The sequence below is a fragment of the Clarias gariepinus genome, chromosome 22 (genome assembly GCF_024256425.1).
Source record: "Clarias gariepinus isolate MV-2021 ecotype Netherlands chromosome 22, CGAR_prim_01v2, whole genome shotgun sequence".
Classification (NCBI taxonomy): Eukaryota; Metazoa; Chordata; class Actinopteri; order Siluriformes; family Clariidae; genus Clarias; species Clarias gariepinus.
This window is the reverse complement of record NC_071121.1, coordinates 9,960,770-9,982,708: the sequence shown is the minus strand read 5'-3', so window position 1 is coordinate 9,982,708 and position 21,939 is coordinate 9,960,770. Positions and strand designations below refer to the sequence as shown.

General features: G+C 41.8%; 1 protein-coding gene across 1 annotated transcript in view; it reads left to right on the top strand.

The window, feature by feature from the left end:
* The window catches only part of agrn (agrin), a 255,732-nt gene that overhangs the window by 86,485 nt on the left and 147,308 nt on the right, over window positions 1–21,939 (top strand). The window contains exon 4 of the mRNA XM_053483299.1: window positions 17,279–17,317. Coding sequence (XP_053339274.1) covers window positions 17,279–17,317 — 39 coding nt within the window. The remainder of the gene's footprint in view (window positions 1–17,278; window positions 17,318–21,939) is intronic.

The window sequence follows — 21,939 nt, the reverse complement described above, 5'->3', positions numbered from 1 at the left end:
TTCTGCATAATGCCTATGTAGATAGGTTACTGATGTCTAGGTGTCTCATCTGTCATGCAGAAGGCCTAGGTTCGATTCCCATTCAATGCCCAAACCCCAGCCTCTGGATGCAGTGCCAGTCCCAAGCCTAGATGAAACTGGAGGGTTGTGTCAGAATGGCATCTGTCGTAAAACCTGTGCCGAGCTTGTATGTGCGGACCGGATGGTCCGCTGTGGCGGCCCCTTGCTGAGAGCGGCCAAAAGACCAATAACATCAAGTCTACATTATGTAGCTTGATATTCACCTTACCAGAATCATAACTACACATTTTGGTGATGCAGATGGCAACAACTGTTATTGGTCCACACAGTAGCATTGCATTTCTAACTTTTTCTTTCATGTTTTTAAATTAAGTTAAAATTTAAATAAACATGAACCAAATCAGGATAAATCTTCACTCTTCTTCTGCATCCTTTGGTGCGGTGGTTGTACTGACCATATCTCTTTTCTTTGCAATAATTTCAGTAAAAGTAAACGTCTTGCAGCTCCAACTCCAACAAGATGCACTTGGTTTCATTTTCCATTGTTTGTAGTACACCAAAAAAAAAAAAGAAACCCCAAGCTGTGTGGCAGTGTAACTGCAGAGCCAAAAAGACACACCAGAGTACAAGTATAAATGTTCAAAACGCCATAGGCGCCTTGCATACATACAGTGAAGGACTTGACTCAGAAGGTGTGTGCAACCGATCAAACACAAACAGTTTGTTTTTAATAGTTTGCTTTTTGCTAATTCACCATCCTCATCACTCTGATTTTGTCTAAAAAGAAGTTTTAATATTTTATGAATATTTAAGTCCGTTCTTTGGCGGCGCGGTGGATATCTTTGTCGCCTTGTACCTTCAGGTCCTGGGTTCGATTCCTACATCGGGTGTGTGTGCAAGGAGTTTGCATGTTCTCCCTGTGCTTGGTGGGCTTCCTCCGGGTTGTCTAGTTTGCTCCCAACAGTCCAAAAACATGCAGAATTGGCATTTTAAAATTAGTGTGTAAGTGTTGACCGGAGGTCCTACAACGGTCCATTGGCCTCCACGGTCCCTAGTTGGACTACAGAAGTTCTTAGATGGATGGATGAGTGGATGACTTGCTCGGGTCACTTTTGTTTTAAGCTCTTGTACAGTAGGTTGCAAACACATAACGGTGATGAATTACAAATGAGAGCTTACATATACCTCTTTCATCGAAAGTGCCGATAACTCGGGAGTTCATTTCACATTGTTGTAATTCTGTCCGAGACTAATTTGTGGAGCTACTGAGAATAATGTATCACATAAATAATGCGTGTGACCTCGATGTCCTGCTTGTGTCTGTCTCACCACAGTTAGCAGAGAGTCTTTGCCTAAACTGAGCACACAGTGTTATTTTTGTCCTGTCTCTTCATTTGCTTCATTTATCAGTGTCTGAGTGAATTATAGATGAGCCAGCCGTCATGTTCGTCCAGGGCACTTATCACTACTGAGCGTCATTCTCAAGCCTCTGCTTTTTTTGTTCTTCTTTTTTTTTTTACTCCCTTTGACAGGCATCTTGGTCTCCGTGCACTTTTGGATTTTTCTCCCAAATGATCGAATAGCCACTCTCGTCAATGCCGAGAGAGAAAGATGAAGAGCGGTTTGCAACTGAATAATAACCGTGGTCTGGCATCTCAACAGGCAGCTTCACTTAACTTGCAGTTTTTTTTTCCCCTCCATAAGTGACCGTGAATAGTTTGCTGAAAATAGGTGTTGCTTTCTCTTAGTTGTCACACTCTAGGGAGTGTAATGTTCTAACTGAAGGCCTGCGCTGTTTTTCCCTTTCAATGTAGTAAAATTACAGACACAGATTGCAGTTAGTCATTTGCTGCCAGGCAGAAAAGCAACATCGCTTGGCCTTAGGTCGCTGAATTGGATTCATCACCCTCTATCTGAAGCGAAGGGGTAGCCAACTTTGGTAGTGAAAAAGAGAAAGCTCTTTTATATTGCGTCTGGGTCTTGTGGGATTTGAAGACCCGGTTAGCGGTAACAGATGACTGAATGTGGGAGCCAGACAGCTCAGGCTGATAAGGTCTTTCTCCGTAAAAAAAAAAGAAAAAAAAAAAAGCATGCCGCAAAACCAGAAATATCACGGGTTCGTTTCAAAAACTATTCTAGCAGCACGCCGTCCTGTGAGTGCTTTCATTTCACTCTGCGGAAAGGTATTCTCTAGAAACTGGCAGAAACCTCACGGTATCAAGAATAAGCCTTTCTTCTAAGGTGATATTGCTTTTCCCAGGCATATTTAAGCAGCTGAGAGGTTTTTTTTTATGTTAAGAAAGTAGAGAGACTAGACATTCTGTTTCAAAATTAGAGGAATCTGTTGCTGTCCTCCCAGGTTATTGGCTCTGGTTCTTCTCTAGGCACTAACATCTTGTTTGAGCTGATGGAACGAGGCTATTTCCATGCATCTGTGGTACACCTGTGACAACACAAGCCATCGCCCTCCGGCTGTGCCTGCGCCAGCATGCACATTCCCCCCCCAGTAATTGTTGCGAAACCAATGGCCTTTACCATTTCCCAGTCTTCGTTCTCAATTTACCCAAACCCTTTGCCTGATTACGGCTATACAGCTGCTTGAGACTTTGCCCAAATTTGATGAGCGTCTTTGAAACACGTCTGATTGATGCGAAAGACTTGAAAAGACTTCTTTATGCCATGCAGCTTGCAAGGCTCTTCATCTGAAATCTAAAAAAAAAAAAAAGTTCCATTCTATTAAAAGCCTGGTGAAAAGATGACGATGTGTGCCAATTAAGATTGCCTTTTGCCCTCTATCCTAGAGGATCTGCCAGGGCAGAGAATGAGTTATGCAAGCGAACAGCACAGAGGGAAAATGAAAGCTTTAGAGAGGGAGAGAAAGAGTTCATTACTGTAAATGTAAATGAAATGTTCCCCGCATATAATAGCTTGTCACTGTCAGCGTTGATAAAAGAAGAGGCTTAGTTGAGTGTGGCTTCTCGCATTTTGTTATGTGTGTGTGTATAGGAAGGATGTTTGAACGAGACAGAGAGAGAGAGAGAGAGACAGAGAGACGACTATGAACTGCTAAATAATAGAAAAAAACATCTCCCTGTGTTGAAGTAGCACTCCCAATAATCGCTATACTGTTTCATCTCTTGATTTCTATTGCTGTTTTTTTTTTCTTCTTACATTTAATCTGTACAGTAGGTGGAATAGTTTCAGTTGGACCTTTACCGAATGTTTGCTGCTATGAAATAGGTTTCTGTATTCTCTCCCACCTAACCTCTTAGCCTTGCTTTTATTTTCCCTGAGCTTAACTGCTTCAAGTGAATTTGTGTAAGGCTGTTGATACTAGTGGTATAAAATCAAACGTTCATTTCACTAAATTAGATCTGGGAATACATTGACCACAGGTCAGCAGCAGACAAACCAGGATCCCAGGCACCCGAAACATGCAGACTTTGTTTTATATTCGGCATGGTGGCATAGTGGTTGGCACTGCCGCCTGGCACCACCAGGGTTGAGGGTTCGATTTCCCCCTCAGAGTTTGCTTTGGGGGATTTACTTCGGGTGCTCCGGTTTCCTACCACTATCCTGGTAGCTGGAGCCTCACCCATCTCCGGAAACTTGGGCACGAGGTGGGGTACACAGTGTGCCAATCTATCGCAGAGCACTTACACTTGTCCTTACAGGCAAATTTGGAATGCCAGTTAAATCTAATCTGCATGTCTTTGAACTGTGGGATAAAAACCAAGCACAGAGAGAACTTGCAAACGCCACACACACATCGAACCCTCGACCATGCATGCGTGTGTGTGCACTTGCGATGAATTGGCACCCTGTGCACGGTGTTGAGCCACGCCCCACCAGAAAATACCAGAGCTCAGCATCATGCCGGGGTAGTTTATCTTCTTGTTTATCTTCTTCAAGTCATTATACGGTATGACACCTGACCCTTTCCTGCAAGCAAATTCAACGCAACACAGTACGACCTGTCTCCTCTGAGTATCGATTTATTTTTTCTAGTCAGACCACATCACATTGTGATCTCCTCAGCTGGATTGTGATGCTTGTCCCGTTCACTAGACGCGAGCATGCCACCTGAATTCACACCGCTCCTGTCTGACATGGATGCCAGGTATAATGAAGCCAACTGTCAAGCATGGCGTGGCTACACGCTCTCTCTTCGAAATCTCAGCATGGCCATTCAGTCAGCAGCGGTGAGCTGAAATTGCAGCCCAGACCCCTCCACCCTTTCACCAAGGGCTATTAAAGAAAGCAGCTCTTAATAGAATCAAAATATAGAATGAAAAAACAGCAGGGGTGCTGGTGTGTGAAGAGTGTTAAACGCTGCAATCATTACAGTTGTTAGGGGGAGATGGACGGAGGGAGCGAGGCATGGAGTCAGTGAAAGCAGCATTCTAATGAATGAGAAGTTGGCGAAGCTGGATTGTTCTTTATTAATATCCAGCGCTTGGCGCTCTTACAGCCGCACTCCGGCCCACGGCCGCTGGCAGCCGTGCCATTCTACACCCTGAACAGGTGGCTCCCGGGCACTGGGATAATGAAGCAGTCCATCTAGGACAGAGGTTCCAGCTGTGGATCTTTCTCCTCTCCACCCCCCAGTTTAGAGGCAGGTGCACACCTGCAGGGCATTTAGGAGGAAGTAGAGGATGCAGAATGCCTTTTCGATTGCTCTCAATATAAGTCCACAGGGAGGTCCATCTGTCCCAAAGTGCTTATGCTGAGTGCCAGTGAGTATCCTTTCCCAAAATCGATAGGGTGCTTGTCCTAAATGCGAACTGGGTTATGGGTGATGGTTGAATGGTGGCTCGTTGGTGACACAGGGCAAAATTCCAAGATCTCACTTGGAGGTGAAACAGCCTTTGATCAGACAAGTGTTCGAGCCAGAACAGAGGATTTACGACTAATCTGCTCTGACAAGCGTGAAAGTGGATAAGGAACAGGTTGACATTTTTTGCCTAAAGATCTTATTGAATATATTAACTGGAATGATCCCAGAATGTTGCGTCTTGCTCGGTGTCTCAGATAAACAGCTCCGAAACTAATAGGACCAGTATGAGATCCGGATGATACATTAATCTAAAGATGTAGCTTTTGTACATATTTATAGAAAACAGATATCAGTTTGGATTATACAGAAGGCTTCAAAGGCAATTTGTGGAACAAGAAGCTATATGTGACCCATATGACTTTTGGAATGGTCCATGGCCCAGTTCACTGAGTAAGCAAAAATTAAATGCATTAACCTTACATGACCTGAACACTTTTTAGTGAATTATAAATCGTTACACGTGCAAATGTATCCGTCTGCTTGAAAACTGCATTTAAATAAAATAAATGTAATCTAACATGCAAAAACAACAAGTAAAAAAGAATCCGATTCTCAGTAACGAATACCACGCAATATACAATGGATCATGCAAAATACTGTATACTTACACCGCAAGTATTTCCCAAAGACTACTATTATTTATTGCTAACTAACAACATGTCATACCTTTTAACTGTTAAAGGTCCCATATTATACTCTAACAAGTTAACATGGGTCTTAGATCTGAAGTACTCATCAGACAATTTCACCGTCTATATACAGTACAGTATATGAGCTGTTGCCTAGCCCCGCCCCACCATCAGAGATGACCAGATCAGGGCGGAGCTTTGCATCGAGCCATGTGCGCGTACTGTATCTTCTTATTCTGTATGAGGTAAAACCAGATTGTCTTATTTAAATACCAGCCGTATAAAAATGAAAAGACCGGACAGAAAAAAGAGAAGAGATTTTTCTGATGTCTTGTGTTTGCACACACACATCTAAATGTCTATAGGGCCAGGGGTAGCTCAGTGGTTAAGGCATTGGACTACGGTTCGGAAGATCCCAGGTTCAAACCCCACAACCATCAAGTTGCCACTGTTGGGCACTTGAGCAAGGCCCTTAACCCTCAACTACTCAGATGTATAATGAGATAAAAAATAATAATAATAATAATACAAATGTAAGTCGCTCTGGATAAGAGCGTCTGCCAAATGCCTAAATGTAAATGTCTATAAAGGACTAAAAAGCGAATTTAACATAAATGGTCACCTTTGTAGTTACTCTGTATGTAAGTTTACAACTTGCTTCTGGTATTCTTGTAAACCTTGATATTGCAGGAAAAACAACAACAACGCTGCTGAGTGATTGAGAAACATAAAAACGCAAGCAGACTTATTTTTACAGAACACTGAAATTGGAGACTCCTTCCATCCATTCAATCAATGAAACTATTATACAGTGTGTTTTTCAGCAACAAAAAAAAGTTTGTTATTATCCTTAGATTTCGTGGCACTCCTTCCTTACAGGTCCCTGTGTACGAGCTGTTACTATAGAAACGATAGTGTGTACAGTAAGAACTAGCACTTTGATACGAACCCGTGATTTCTCTCTTCCAGCCAGAACTACTATTAAAGCTGCTGTTGTACAGTAGGAAATGCATGCACATACAGGGGTATAAGTACCAATATAATCAAATAAGAAGATATTAAGTCAAGATAATTTAAAACAAAATTTGAATTTAATTACGCTTTTACAGTTCCAAAGGATTAGAATCATTAATGCAGAAAACAAAATGATTTCGTTTAGAGATTACTTTCCTGGATCCATCATGGATGCGTGACGAGTTATACGAAGACGGCAGCTTATATCTTATTATTACTGTATATGCACACAAACACAAATAAATTTCGCAGCATCAACAACTTCATTCACTTTATTAATCTCTGACTGTTTCTCTCTCTCATGCCAAAGAAAAAGTATTTTTCGGATATCCAACAACACTTCCTTGCTTGCCAGTTTTCTAAAAGTGCTGTTGGTGAGGCCGAACTGGCCAACTAAGTTGTCAGAATTTGGTGTGAACGTGGAGGTACAAAATATAAATAAATAAAAAAATCACCAACACCCACGCACAAATCTGAGGGTTGAGATATTATCATTAATTCTGTCCCCAAGCATTATTAAAAAAACATTTTATTGATGCTTGTTGACTGCGGTCCAGACAGCATCTGCGTTCTCACATTTAGTTACACTGATGTCATTAAACAGACAAACAGAGAGCGAGATAGAGATAGTGAGGGAGGGAGAAAGAGAGCAAGAAAGGGGGAGAACGGAAAAATCCCCTCCTTTTTCTCCAGCGTCTTCTCACTCTGGTTCTGTTTCTCACTCCTCATGTGAGCTGCGTGACAAAGCAGTGAAGTAAGGAGTTTCCAGCTGGAGCAACGTCTGGCTGGAGGTACGCTGAGCTAATTCTTGCGGAGATTATGCCGCTCCCCTCCCTTCCTCTCTCCATCATCTCCTCCTTCCCTGTCTTTGTCTGTCAGATTTGTCAGCCTGAGCAGGGTTGGCGTAATGAGTTGAGTAGTTAGGAAATCTGCTCGTAATCAAAGTGGCCTAATTTATTTGATGACGGGCTGTGTGTGGAGAACGATGATCAGGCCAACTGCAGTGCTGTAGAGCTGCAAAGGAGAGTTTTTTTCTTTTTTTTTTTCCCTAACTCTTTGAATTTCGCTGGGAGAATTCATGATGCGTCATTGCTCATGTTCAAAGGGACGGCGTAGTATCATGAGGGGACAGTAGAATTAGATTAATCAATAAGATTCCATTCTTTTTTTAAAAGAAATGCATTCAAATCTCTAAATTTACTGCTGTACTACATGAGCCACTATGAGGTGACAACCCTACCCAGCTGTTAAATCTAATTACAGCGCCACCGAATTCTCGAATCTGATTGGCCAGGTTCGAGAATGGCTCTCGGTTCATTTTTTTTTTTTCGACGGCAGCTCCAACAGCGGTCCTGACTACATGGCAAATTTCAGGTTTATTATAACGCACTCATTCGAACAGGTTCCCGTGTCCATAGCAACAGCTCATTCATAGGGACAAGGATTTGAAAATGTGTTATTAACAAAAAGACAAACACCTAATATGAGACCTGATACAGCTTTCTGTAGGATGATGTTTATATACTGTATGTATTTATTTATTTTGATTCTTGGAAGGAGTCTCCAGTGTTAGCATTTTGGAAGACTTCTGTCGTGGGAAAATATCAATCCCAAGGTCTTTTTTATTTTTTATTTTAAACAGAATAAAATACTTTTAAAGTACTATGTATTAAAACAGTGAAGGGAATATCCATAACCATGGACAGTCCTGAGAAACCTCCGAGACTTACTTTATATTTCCACTTATTCCGCTTTGGAGTTGGATCAGCTAACTTATGAAGTTCTGGGGTTGAATCCCAAATAGCATGAAATGGAAGGCAAGTGCCCTATGTAGGATGTACAAGCCTCTGTTCCTTACACCAAGTAGTGCACCGTGATCAGGAGTTAGAGAGGGAGTTACAGACAGTTTAAAGGCAATTTGGAACGACTTAACAGTATCAGATGTGTTTTCTTGCTGAACGTGCTTCCCTGGTTTTGCGTGTACGTTTTGGCAGGCAGCTGCTCTCTCCTCTCTCTAGTACTGCAGACCGTATCGACCTACTTTTACCGCTGCAGGGAACCGACGCTTGTGGAGTAATACATATAGTTAAACGTCGCAGTGATGTAATGCTCTATATCAGCACTCCTGGAATGCCTCTCCTCCAATCAGTTTACTCGATAAGCGCTAACTGAAAAAAAAACGACTCTAATGTTATTCTCTTCTTATTTTATTCTTTGTATGTTTATCATGAGAGATATAAAAAATTTTTTTTTAAAAGAGCGGTCAGCGTGGGCAGCTCTTTTCTGGCCCTGAAAAAAAATGTAAACCGAGCCTTAAAGGTCATGTTTTACTATTTCTTTAACAAGTTAACACATGTCTCAGGGGTTCCCCAGAGTACGCGTGTGTGTTAGTGTAATGCATTGCTGTCATATTTCAAAGCTCTATTTATTTTACTCCTCCACCAAATGCACCGTTTCAGTGTCTATGTAAATAATACTGCTGAGCGACGCCCCACCAGAGAACAGCCAGGTTCCTCTTATATGAAGTCGTAACAGGGGAAAAAAGCTAATTTTAGTTTAAACCCTATTTAACAAAAATGGAAAAGGCATTTTTTTTTTCTTCAAAATTTTCTGACAGACACACTAGAAACCCATTTGCATGTCTAAAAAGTGAATTTTGCATCACAGGTTCCTTTTTAAAATGAAGACTCTAACCAAAATATCGCATGGATGATCATTGGGATTTTCAGCAGTTTAAAATACACAGTGTAAAGAATTTGGTGTGCAAACAGAATACTTTGCATTTTACTGATTCCTTAAATATATTCGAAAAGATCACTCTTGCTTATTTAATACTGTGTTCTCTGAATAATAAGTATTAACTGAAAGAAATATATATTTTTATTGTTGATAACTGGACTCATGCTTACTGTGCATTTTTTTTTCCGGTGTGTTAATATCACAACGCAGCTTTTTGTGATTAAGATCGATTTGTATTTCTAACACTTCCAAGAGCCGATGCATTTTTTAGACCGTGTTCTCTCTCTTCTGTTTGATCACAGAAATCCATCCTCCTTAACAATACCCCCCCCTCCCCCCTTCCAGTTTTGATCTGGATGTGGACTGATATGTGTGGTCCCTTTCCTGTCACCCCTGGAAACAGGGACGCGCGTCGTGCCAGGGACACGTCGAGATGAGTGCGAAGAACCGGAGAGGGGCGATCTCTTGTGTTGCTTGTCTGCGGTGCTCGAGCAGGGAGCAGGCAGCCTCTTCACTAACACTGTAATGAAAGTTGCCAGCTGAGAGCGTGCTGAGAGAGATGTTAACCTTCTGAGATAGCACGCGCATTAAAGATGCATTACAGACAGCTTTGAAGTTAAATGAGAGGGCTGATTTGTGTCCTGAAGGAGCGCGGGTACGAGGGCGCCCTCTCGCGGATGAGCATTTCGACGATTCCTTTTCCTTTTTTTTTTTTTCTCCCCCCTTTCATGTCTTTAAATGTCACAATATGGCCATTTGTCTTTGCTGAGCGCGTTCCTAAGTTTGCCCGTCAACTGGAACTGAGATGGATGGTGCAGGCGGTGTTTTTTTGGGCTCCAGCTGGTGTGTGATCTCACAGGCCTGTTGCTAGAGGCTTGGCCTGGCTCGTGTTGTGTGGTAGGTACAGCGGAAGCTCGTCTCTGCCCCGAGGGATTCTTGAGTCGATGAAAAGGCCATGTCCGAAGAGATAAATGACCTCAGATGCAAAACAGAGCAGGATCCGCAAAGATTGTGTGCGTGTGTGTGTGTGCGTGCACTCTTGTGAGCGCGCTTGAAAAGCCGTGTGGTTGGGGGTGGAGTGGGGGAGGAAAAGTCAGCATAAATAATTGATGGAATATACTGGCATATTGGTGCAGATGAACCGTCGCCGTGGTGTCAGTATGCACTGATGGGTGTGTGCGTGTGTGTATTTTATTATATATATATCTTTCATATTGACCTCATTATTTAGCTCATAAAATATACATTCACACAGCATCTCGTGCAAACATTTTATGGATCAGAAGCACATTTTCTCCTGATCAGTTGCCAGCGCTGATAAATATTCATATTTCTTCTTTCGTTTTCTTCTTTTTCCCAGCATGACACAACCATGTGGCCAAGTGTCACGAGTACATGAATCACTGAAATCTTTGGAATCTAATTGAAGATGTTTTTTTCCTCTGCTGATTTGGTTTTGCGTGTCGCTTTTATCTCTAATTTAAAATAGCTAATTATTATTATTCATTACTGGATTTCATCAAACCACCTGAAAGCTGTGTATGAGCCGAGCAACACACACACACACACACACACACTGATTTTCCTTTTAGTCTTGGGCACTTTGTAAACCTCGCCTTTAAATCAGCCGAACCCTGAAAAGACTTGACATTTGTTTGGCCCAGTTGCTTCTTTGTCTTTTGCCTGTTGACCTCCCCCCTGTTAAAAAAAAAAAAAAAAAAACACTCCTAAGTATTCCCAACAGCTTTTATTGTCGCTCTTTTTTTTCTCTCCTCCCTCTTTCCCCCTCCCTCCTCTTTGTTAGAGGTCCGTGCGCTCCCCCACTCGCTGCCTTCTCCTCCAGTTGAAGCTGGGAAAGCGTTGTGAGCGCTCTTATCGGGCAAACTTGGAATATCCAACGCTCAAACAGACCGCTGAAGTCTCTTCCGGCAGCGTGTCCTCTTATCTTTTTGTTGTTTTTTTTTTAAACTCCAGGCGGATAGCTCCTGCGTCTCTGACTGGTCGTAGCTCTCTGCCGCTCTCTCCTCTCACTGCGCTTGAGCCGTGCCGGTCGAACGGTGCGCACGCTGATGCCGGGGGGATCTATGATCTGAACGGTGCCTGCCGGAGCCTGATGGTGAGCGTTCCATTTAGGGATCTCGCAAGAAGGAAAAAGCCTGGAATCAGAAGCAGGGGATCGTAAAAGAGCGAAGGAGCTGGAGTGTAGCAGGGAGTGCGAACAAAATCTAAACCAAGGAGCACGCTCTACATTTGAGGAAAAAGCGATTGATTATTAAAAGAGAAAAGCAAGTCAACATGGAACACTGAGAGCGCTTTTTCTTTTCCTTCACCACCACCAGGTGTGTTTTTTTTTTTTGCCCGGAGCCGGGTTTCTGCCTTCAGGACCAACTGTGCTCCTTGCTCTGTGTGTTTCCGAGTGGTGGTGGTGGGTGTGTGCATTGGAGTGTCTGTGCATGTTTGTATGTGTGTGTGTGGAGCGATGGCTGAAGCCCACAGCTGCCAGTGTCCAGCTGGTAACTAACACGTGCTACAAGAAATCAACCTGGCACTAAGACGGTCAGTCAGGCGACAACGCGGACCCGGACACGGCAAGGAGTATGTGTTACACGGTTTTCTCCCTCGGATAAATCAGGGAGAAACTTTACTGATTGCTGATCACTGATTCGGCGAGTCCCGTTTGTGGATGTAAAGTCCAAAGCGTGCAGATGTTGACACGTGCGAATGTGTAACGTCCCCAACATGGAGAGCTCGCACAAAGTTCACTGGCCGTAGGAACATGACCCGCGCCCTGCCCCTGTCCCGTTCTGGATATAATCAGGACCCGGAATGCGTCGCGCGGAGCTTGTTTCCAGCTCTCTGCTTTGTTTTTCACGTGAGCAGATTCCGTGCATTCCCCAGGAGCAGTGTTTGAGGTTTTGATTTTTCTGCCCCTGAGGTGTCCTTTACATTCTCAGAGTGGCGTACTTGGGGGGAAGCGTGGACTGGAGTATGACCAGCTGTCACTACCCGACGCCGCGGCCGGAGCGGGACCGCATGTACCAGCACAAAGTCTCCCTGGTGGTGCGCTACTTTATGATCCCCTGTAACATCTGCCTCATTCTGCTGGCTACATCCACACTGGGCTTCGCTGTGCTTCTCTTCCTCAACAACTGTAGGTTACTCATAACATCTGTGTGTGTGTGTGTGTGTGTGTGTGTGTGACAGTATGATAGATTTTTGTATTGCGAAACTCCCTGTAGGTCACTCGCTGAATGAGATCTGTCATTTCGTGTTGTTGTTGTGTGTGTGTGTGTGTGTGTGTGTGTGTGTGTGTGGGTGGGTGGGTGTGTGCTTGAGCTGGTGGTGGGGGGGTTGTGTAGTTTGTGTAATGGACCTTTTATAAGAGTGCTGTTCAAAGGAAGAGCTGTCTTGATGGATGGATGGCTCAATAAGGATCGATGGCAGTCGAAAAGTAATCCCTAATGCCTAAAATTCGATCTAGCAACTGACATCTGGGATGATTGAGGATGACACAGATAAACTGGCCTCATCTTCTAAAGTGCCTCAGTTCTTCTGTCTAAACAGGCGGTCCGGTGGCATTCGGTCTCGCTGCAAGCCGGTGGCATTTACTCTACACGGCGGGATAAAGTGGGAAGATTAAATGCTTTCGGTGGCGGAGAGCCTGGCATTAGTGTCAGCGCTCACTGTATCGGCTCGAACGGATAGCCCGAGACTTTGCTTCTCCCCTGCCGTTCCCCTACGTTCCCCGGCATCTCTGTAATGACATGCTTTCACGGTGTGGACAAATTCGTAACAGTCCTGACTCATAATTGCATCATTCGTATTGTGGTTGATTACAATACAAGAACATTTGCATCTGATCTCTTTTTTTTTCTTTCCTTTCTCTCCCCTACTCGAAGAAAAAAAAAACACTCTTAATACGTGCTTGTTCAAGTGAAAAACGACAGAAAGGGAAAAAAAAATAGAGGGCTGTTCAGAACCGTGCTCTCGCTCAGTGGCCCGTTAACATCCTCCGGCTATTCAATCGTCTCGACTCGAGATATGGAAGCAGGATGCCGCTACGTTAGATCTCGATTAAATCAAAGATCTTAAAGGAGCTCTCCTCTTTCTGCTCCTTTCGCTCGGTAACGGTGCTCGAACGTGAAGTTCATTTATAACCCCGGCCGTCTTAGAGAAGCAATTTTCGCCCAGACAGATTGCCTTAGATTTAAATACAAACTCCGAAACGTTTCATTCCCATCTTTGAGGTTCGAGCTGAGAGAAAAAGAATGATGACGGGATGAGGCGGGGGTGGGGTTTGGGAGGGGTATTGGTGGTGGAGAGTTTGATTACCATGGAGAGGCGCGGTGCAGCATGTGAAAGCTTGCCGGACAGGGACGCCGACCCGGAGTCGGTCATTTCCATTTCATTTAGCCGGCAGAGGGAACGGAGAGTACTCAGGACTGGGAACAGTCGGCAATCATAGAGCTGGGGCGACCGTTGAGGACGCACACACACACACACACACACATACACATGGACACACACTCATGTGGAATGTGAATTTAAATGCCTCGGCTTCGGACGAAGGAAAAGCGAACGGGCCTCCGTAGTAGATGAAGAGAACAGCATCTCATCTCAAGCTATGAGAGATTTACATATGAATCATGTTGGGAATATTAATATTCTCAATCCCATACTGCCCCCTGGACATTTGAGTGTATGTGTGTGTGTCTACTGTACTGTATGTGTGCTCTTTTAGTTGCATGTTTACAGTTGAACATCTGTAACCGACACTTCATTATTTGTAGCATGATACACAATCCTTATTCCTTTTATTTTTCCCTCCGTCAGTTTGTACCTTCTTGCTCTTCCTCTCCCCTTGCTCGTTTCTCTCTCTCTCTCTCTCTCTCTTTCTCTTTTATCTCTCCTCTCCAATTCCGGCCTTCTTCCCTGCTCACTCTTAGAGGTTGACAAGCAATTTGAAGCGAGCATAAAATTAAACTCGATTCTGCCACTCCAATTCTAAGGAATGCACAATCCTCGTGTGTGCGTGCACTTGCCTGTGTATTCGTGTGTGTGTGTGTGTGTGTGTGTTAGACTGCCTGCATAACTGATGAGGGTTTTTATGCATGAGTTACCGCTGCCTGTAAGGAGCAGGGCACCAGGGATGCTCTTGTACTAAAAAGATTCATGTACTGCATTGTTAGAAAGCGGGTTCCAGAGTTTCTAGACGTTCCTATCGATTTTCTTAAACACAAGTGCAGCGTGTGAACACGTAGCCCGGGATAAAACTTCCCTCCATGGGTGGCAGGTCTTTCAGTTTTATAGTAGCCCAGCTTCAGAATGCACTCCCACAGAGCCTCTGTGAAATTTCCCTGCTTTTTTTATTCATTTTTTTTTTTTTTTTTTTTTTTTTCCCATATCATGGCTTAAACTCATTTTATTTTTCTCTTACTGCCATCACCTTCTTATTTGACAGGTCTGTTTTTCACTACATACTATCTTTATGTATTTCATCTCTCAGTGCACCTTCATAACATCATTCATTCCTGAGCTGCATGGATGATTCAGAGTTTTTGTCTTACTACAGCATGGCTTGGCAGCAGCTGTGCGAGATATCTACGTGGTGCTGTAAATAGAGTCTGGGGGTGCCAATACTTTTCTGAAATTCCAGAGAATATCGGGTGGGAATTTTTAAATGCGGGAAATCAAAAGGAGCCATGGATGGAACCTCAAATGATGTTCTGGTTTAAGCGTCCTTTCTTTTTTTTCTTCTTTCTTCCTTTCCTTTTTTGTAAAATTAATTTTTTTAACAAACTAACAAACCAATAAGTGCAAGGTTAAGATTACCCAATAAATATATATTTTTAAATATATATAGATTACTGCGTACGTGGGGTCCGGGGTCGCTCAGTGGTTAAGGCATTGGATTATGGTTTGGAAGGTCCCAGGTTCAAACCCCTCAACCACCAAGTTGCCACTGTTGGGCTCTTGATCAAGGCCCTTAAACCTCACCTGCTCAGATGTATAATAAAATAAAAATGCTGTAATGTGAACTATACTTATTATTGTCAAGTAAAGAGAATCTCAGCTGGTTTGATTGTCAAAAAACAATCAATTGCAACATTTTAGACATTGGGCCAATGTTGGTATTAGGTTGCTGTTGAAATTGAGAATTACTTTGACGAAATGATGTCGGAACAATGCTGACTACATTACGATGGGATAACACAGAACAAACCATGTTGCAAAAACAAGATACATCAATTCAAGATGCATGCAAAAAAATAATAATAATGGTAGCAAACAATGTTGCAAAAACGATATCAAACTGATGGCCTATGCAGGATTTAAACTCCGATCAATGTAGCGAGAGTGCTACGTGCTTACTGTAGCACTGGGCCACAAGGGAACATGTTGGCGATGCTTGTAAATGCACTTATATAGCAAAGAGCACCACAAACAGCATATTACTGTTATTTGAGAGCTAAGATGCACTTCATAGTAATAATTCCGAAAGAAAATGAAACAGAAAAGTCATATGCGTGACATGAGATATATACACTGTGTGGGAAGCTGATGAGTCCGTCCTCGTCCCCGTCCCTGTCTCCGATCCTAATTCTAAACCCTGTTAGATTAAGGGACCATGGATGTGGACACACTGTGTGAATGGATGGTAATTAGCATACTGTAAATGCTCCAGGATTTTTTTTTTGTTGCTTTGGATCGTTCATCTCAACGTCATTTTATGAAAGTATTTCTTTTCTCAGTGCTGGTGGTAGCTTTATAATCCTATTTAAAACTAGAAAGCTACATGCAGAGTATATGTAAAGCTTAACGATGATGTACCGTAAGCCAAAAGTTTGGATACAAGTTTATTTTTGTAAAAAGATTTACAAAATCTATAACAATACTAAAGATTTCAGATCTATAAAATAACACATCTGGTTTTAAGTAGTTATGTGCCTGTGAATGTTGGTGTTGTCCAGATGTGTTTTTTAGGAGATGGGTTTGGCAAATGCACTTAACCATACTGTTCGTTGAAACTGGCTCTCATAAAGACCTTCCCAGGAAAGCAAGACCAGAACTTACCTCTACTGCCGAGGAGAAGTTCATTTAAAGTTACCAGCCTCAACAAAAAATCTACTTATGCCTCAGTGCATAAGTAGCAGACACATCGTGTTCAAAGCAGATTATTGAATGTTTTGGACACATCGCTGGAAGCATCGCTTTACAATGTAGTAAAAGATAAAAATCTGGAAAGACCATAACATTAAAAGAGGTGTCTAAAACTTTTGACTGGTTGTGTAGATTGTAAAGGTTTTCCAGGTGAAAGATACATGTTAAAGGTACAAGAGATAAGAGTACCAGTACAGCAGCAGCAAGAAAAAGGTACAATTTAGTACCTTGATAGTGTAAGGATGTAAAGTCTTAAATCTCTGAGAGAGAAAAAAAAGAAGACTTTTGAAAGGAGAAGGAAATGTCGGTCGAAGACAAGATTTGTAGACTTCAGACAGAAACATTAATCAGGACGATTCTGGGATGATTTCAAGGTCTGTGCGTATGATTTTTAGGCGGTAAGGACAACCAAATTCTGTAAAAATAGCAAGAATAAAAGCACAATATAATACTTTATATTTCTTTTTATCTTTTATCTTCTTCCAAAGTCTTGTTTTATTGTACCATATATTATAGTTCAACATCCTGTTTTTTTTTTCCTTGTGTGTAATAAAATCTCACACTAGTCTACCTGTTATGAAACTTGAATACCTGAAATCACATCTTTGGCAATACAGTCATAGATTCCCGCACATCTGTTTCCAGATCCAAACCACTGCCACGACCACCTGTGACTTCGCGAAGAAGTAAATGACAGCTCGTGATCTCTGCTCCTTTATTCTCAGCCGGTTTAGTCTCCTTGCTTCTCATTATCCTCCTCCAAGATTGCATGCGGTGTTAGCCAACACCACGATGACTTTGCCAACCCTTTAGGACGTGTTGATATCTTTCACTTAACTAATGCACTAATCGGTCTTTTTCTTTTTATCTTTTGCAGACAAACCTCCCACCCCTCCGCACATCCCACCTCCTGATGGTAAGTCCTCAGTGGGATCCTCTCTGATTTGCTTTAGTGTTTTCACCTAGGATGATAATGATCTCAGCTTCAGCCCTGATGCTCTTCATAATGTTTAGCAAGTCACATAGACATACTGTATGAATCTAAAGGATAAAAAAAACAAAACAAAAAAAAACCAGACTGCTTTGATTTCGGATTTATGGCTTATTTGATTAGTCCCGGGTCTCAGAAACAGGCTAGCTTTGGGCAGTGACATCCATGGCTAGTGTACCTCAGAGACACAGGTTCACTCATAACACTCGCTCCTATTTCCGACGGTATAAATCTCCATCCTTAGTGAAATATTGTTTCTTGCTACTGCCATGCACAGAAAGTCATTAATTAAACAGCAACAAATTACTGGCAAATGGTGGCTCTCTCTCTCCAAACCCTCTAAATGGAGGAAACAGCTGGTTTCTGTTGATGAATATTTATGTGTGGCACTAGATGAAATGGGGATTAGATTTGAATCCCCCGCCGCCGGCTGTGGAGATGGATCATGTTAAGATCAGACGTCGCTGACTTCATCGTGCCTGTCGGGCAAAGCCAGAAATAGGAAGTTTGAGCCTTAATAAACAACAAACACAAGCTATTAATGATCCGAGTGCAGACCAGGCCGCTGACATTTCCTGCTGGAGAGTGAATAGTGAATAGGAATTGTCCTGAAATTGGGCAATCATCTGCTTGGTAGGATGTTGTGTGTTCTTTCTTTCAAGGCAAAGGAAAAGCTTGTGCAGAAATTCCCCCATACAGTACTGTGCGAAAGGCTTGAGTCACCCCTCATTCCTGTATATTTTGCTTTCATAAAAACAGACTTTTTTTGTATTTTTAATGTAGTTTTGAGGAATAGTTCTCCGGGCTTCCTGAAGGACTTTTTTTGTCTTTGAATTTCAGGCCAGTCCTTGTACCTGACCAGTTTCAGATTTTTTTTTTCCTTAAGCAACACAGTGACCTATGGCCTAAAAAAATGTCTAATTTGGGGCACGAACCAGTGAGAAACAGGTGCAGATGATGACAGATGATCAGGCCGGTGATTAGTATACTGATCACTGGCCGGTGATGCTGAATGCTGAGTGGATAAGAGGGGAAATGAGATTGCAGCTGAGCTTTTTACATTGTATCTTTAGGCACTTTGCAGCCTGTCACAGTAAAACATTCTTAACTTTGATCTACATCATTCAATTTAATTTAATTTAATTTGATTTTTAGTACAAAATGTGTTGTATTGTATATATTTCATTTTTAGGACTTTATTATTTAGTCAATATAAATACTTTTCTGATTTTCAAACATCAGTATTCTATCACAAAAGTAAAGGGAAAAAAAGAGAGCAGCATATTATACTGTATACTACTTTCTAGGCAAAAAAAAAAGAAACTGCTGGGTTTTGCAGGCAAAAAAAGAAGCAGGTTCAATAGTCAAAGTCCTCAGAAGAACTGTGGGTGATTCTGCTGGATGCTTAGTAAAACTTAGTAAATTAAACTAACTATTATTATTATTATTTTTTTTTTATAAGGCATTTTTGTTTAGCCATGTGGTTGCTTATATAATATGCTGCTTTCTTTTCTGTCATGCAGATATTTTCTGTACATTATAATAATAATAATAATAATAATAATAATAATAATTATTATTATTATTATTATTATTAATTTATTAACTTAATTATTATTACATATTTTTATTATAATATAAAGTGAACCCCATTTTAAACTCTATTTTTACCGAAAGTCCTATTTCTCCTTTGTGTTCACGGACGTTTCTCCTCCTTGGCATGATAATAAGTGGCCGAGAAGAAAAATTGGATCAATGAATGAAGCACATCAACTCAATCCTCCCCTGATGCTTTCCTAACTGTGAACTATTGATCACAGTGCTCATTATGGATGTATGGAAATTTCATGTTTTTTTTTCTCCCTCCAGAAGGCACAGTTTGTTTCTGCCTTAGTCGATCATTTAAAAGCTGCAGCTAGCACTTAATTACATTTCCAATAGTTGTGAAAGCCTTATGTCCTTTACGCTGCACATAAAGCCTCTCCCTTTTTCTCTCTACCGTCTCTCTTTCTAGCCTGGGGCTACAGCTGTCCGGAGGACATTATGCACTGAAGGAGATCAGTTAGCCAATTAGATGTATCCCTGATTCAAACCTCGTATCATTAAATATTAGTGTCATTTGTTGCAAGGCTGCCCAGATTAGCTGTCAAGCGAATGAGACTTGAACAATCCAGTGATCTAGTGAGCATGCCCTTCATTCCAAGGACGTCTGTGCAGTTTTAATTCAAGAGTCCCAAAGTTAAACATTGATGTTGCTGCAATATTATTTGCACGAGATTCCATCCTAATGGTGCAACGTTAACAGTGGTTGTTTTCTTTCTCCGACTCCTGATAACGCAGGGAGTTTATGGTATGCTGAGCTGCAATTAAAAGCCAAGTCCTGTCCAATACACGGCATTTAATCACTAGCTAAAACCCACCAAAGTAACAAAGCATCCTTTAATTAGTGTAGCCGCATGACTGGAAGACTGAGACGCCTCTGTCCACTGTCATTATGCCTTTCGGAGATAAGCGGCACTAGCTACAGTGAGATTCACAGACAGAGAGCTGCCAGATTCTTGGAGTTTGAGCCTCGATAAAGGTCATCCACGAAAAAAAAACAACTTGGCAGCACGAAGCCCTGTTAATTATATTTGTTTTGTGTCACTAAGCTGGCGTTTAGAAAAAAACCTTATTAAAGATAAAAACAAATGTTGGTTTGCAATTAGCACCTCAAACTAATGTAACTCTAGTTTGAAACGTGCCAGAATTAAGACTTGGCCCAAATCTTTGAAATATTCCGAGCTGAGGTGTCATTGGCTTCGGCTGAACACACTGCCGGCACTCGCGTCTCATTTGCAGATTGTAAAAGAGCCATGAAGAGCGATCAGTTGGACTGCTGTTGTCGGGTAGCTTTTTTTCCCTTTAATACCAGTCCATTATAGCATTTCGCTTTCTGAATGCCACCACCTGTCAGGTCGAGTGCGGTCTGCACTTGGCACGTTTGTACAATCTGTCCACCTGGACACATTTTTGCTTACCAGCATTTGTTCGAGTAAAGATTCAAGGGTAAATTTTCCAAACGTGATCAAAGTTTATGATTTAGCCTTTACCAACTGCTGCGTATGTTATACTAAACTCTCATTAGCAAACCACAGTGATGGCATCATTTATAGCCTGGGAAGAGAGCCAGTCTTCATGTAGTTCTTTCCTTTTTCTTTAAGCAATATCACACGAGAGAGAGAGTGCTGTTGTATTGAATATACTTTAATCCAGGTGCCGAAGATATCACAGCCGTGCTAATATTCAGTATGGCAGCATGACCTCGAATATTCCTCCGCCACTGGGAACTAGTGAAGCTGGGAATGGGATTAATGGAATTAAAGTAGTGTATAATTCTTACCCTTAATATGTACGACAATAAACCATGGAGTTGTTTCCCAAGTCTTAGGAATTGTACAATATTTATTTAACATTTCGTTAAATGTGCAGTGTATAGTCCCTTGTTCCATACATCAAGTAGTGCCCTTGATCAGGAAATAGACAGGGATTTGGTATTCAGACTTGTGTTAGAAGCTAATTAGCTTTGTAGCTCACGTTCATCGTCAGCATGGCCAGTTCAGAGGTAATTTAGACACAAGAAGACAAATTAATGTAATTAATGATCGTTAGAACACCTGTGAAATGTATGGTTAAACGTCCCAGTGCTGTAATGCTCTGTTATCAGCGCTCGTGAAATGCCCCTCATCTAATCAGTCGAAACTATTTTTTGTATAATCGGTTTTAATCATGCTTCCACTGTATGCAAAACCCTTTTACAAGTTAATGAAATCTGCGTAGTGGAGTTGTTACATAGCCTGTGGCAACAGGCCACCCTACATTGTCACAACTGCCTTTAAATTAGGCCACATTGTGAAGCAATGACAGGGACTTGGTAACTCGAGTCCTCCTCCAGCTTCCCGCTGTCTGCCACACATCTCTGCTCGCTGTAATGAGTGCGTTCGCTCAGAAATCAGCCTCCCATTTGGCATTTGTCACAGTTAGTGTCCCCCTCCTCAGGGGCTACATTGTACCTGCCACCATAATGGATGTTTGAATTGAAAAGTGACTTGATCTTGGACTAAGAGGTGTTTGCACACACTTGAGCTGTGCTCTTAATAGAAGACTGTTCAGAGAACCTGCCAAACTTTTCTCGCTTCAAAAAGCTTCTATCACTTCTTCGTCAAAAAAACAAATGCAATAAAATTATAGATATATAAATAATATAATATAGGTACAGCTCACGCAGCCTAATTTATTCATCGATTGCTGCCTTCTTGATGACATGAGACATGCAGAATTAATTATTCCTGCTGGCTTATCTTAATTAAATCTTTTTTCTATCATTGATTTTTCAGAAAAAGGAGCCAAAAATCAGACTTGTTCTTTTTTTTATTATTTTGTGGATTTGGAACCTGGCACGTGTCAGGATGCCGTAGGTGCACCATGTTGATAGAAAGCTTCAGGTTTGGTGCTTTGAGATTGAAGTTCTGAAGTTTTATCTACAAAAAAAATCTATTTTTGTTAAC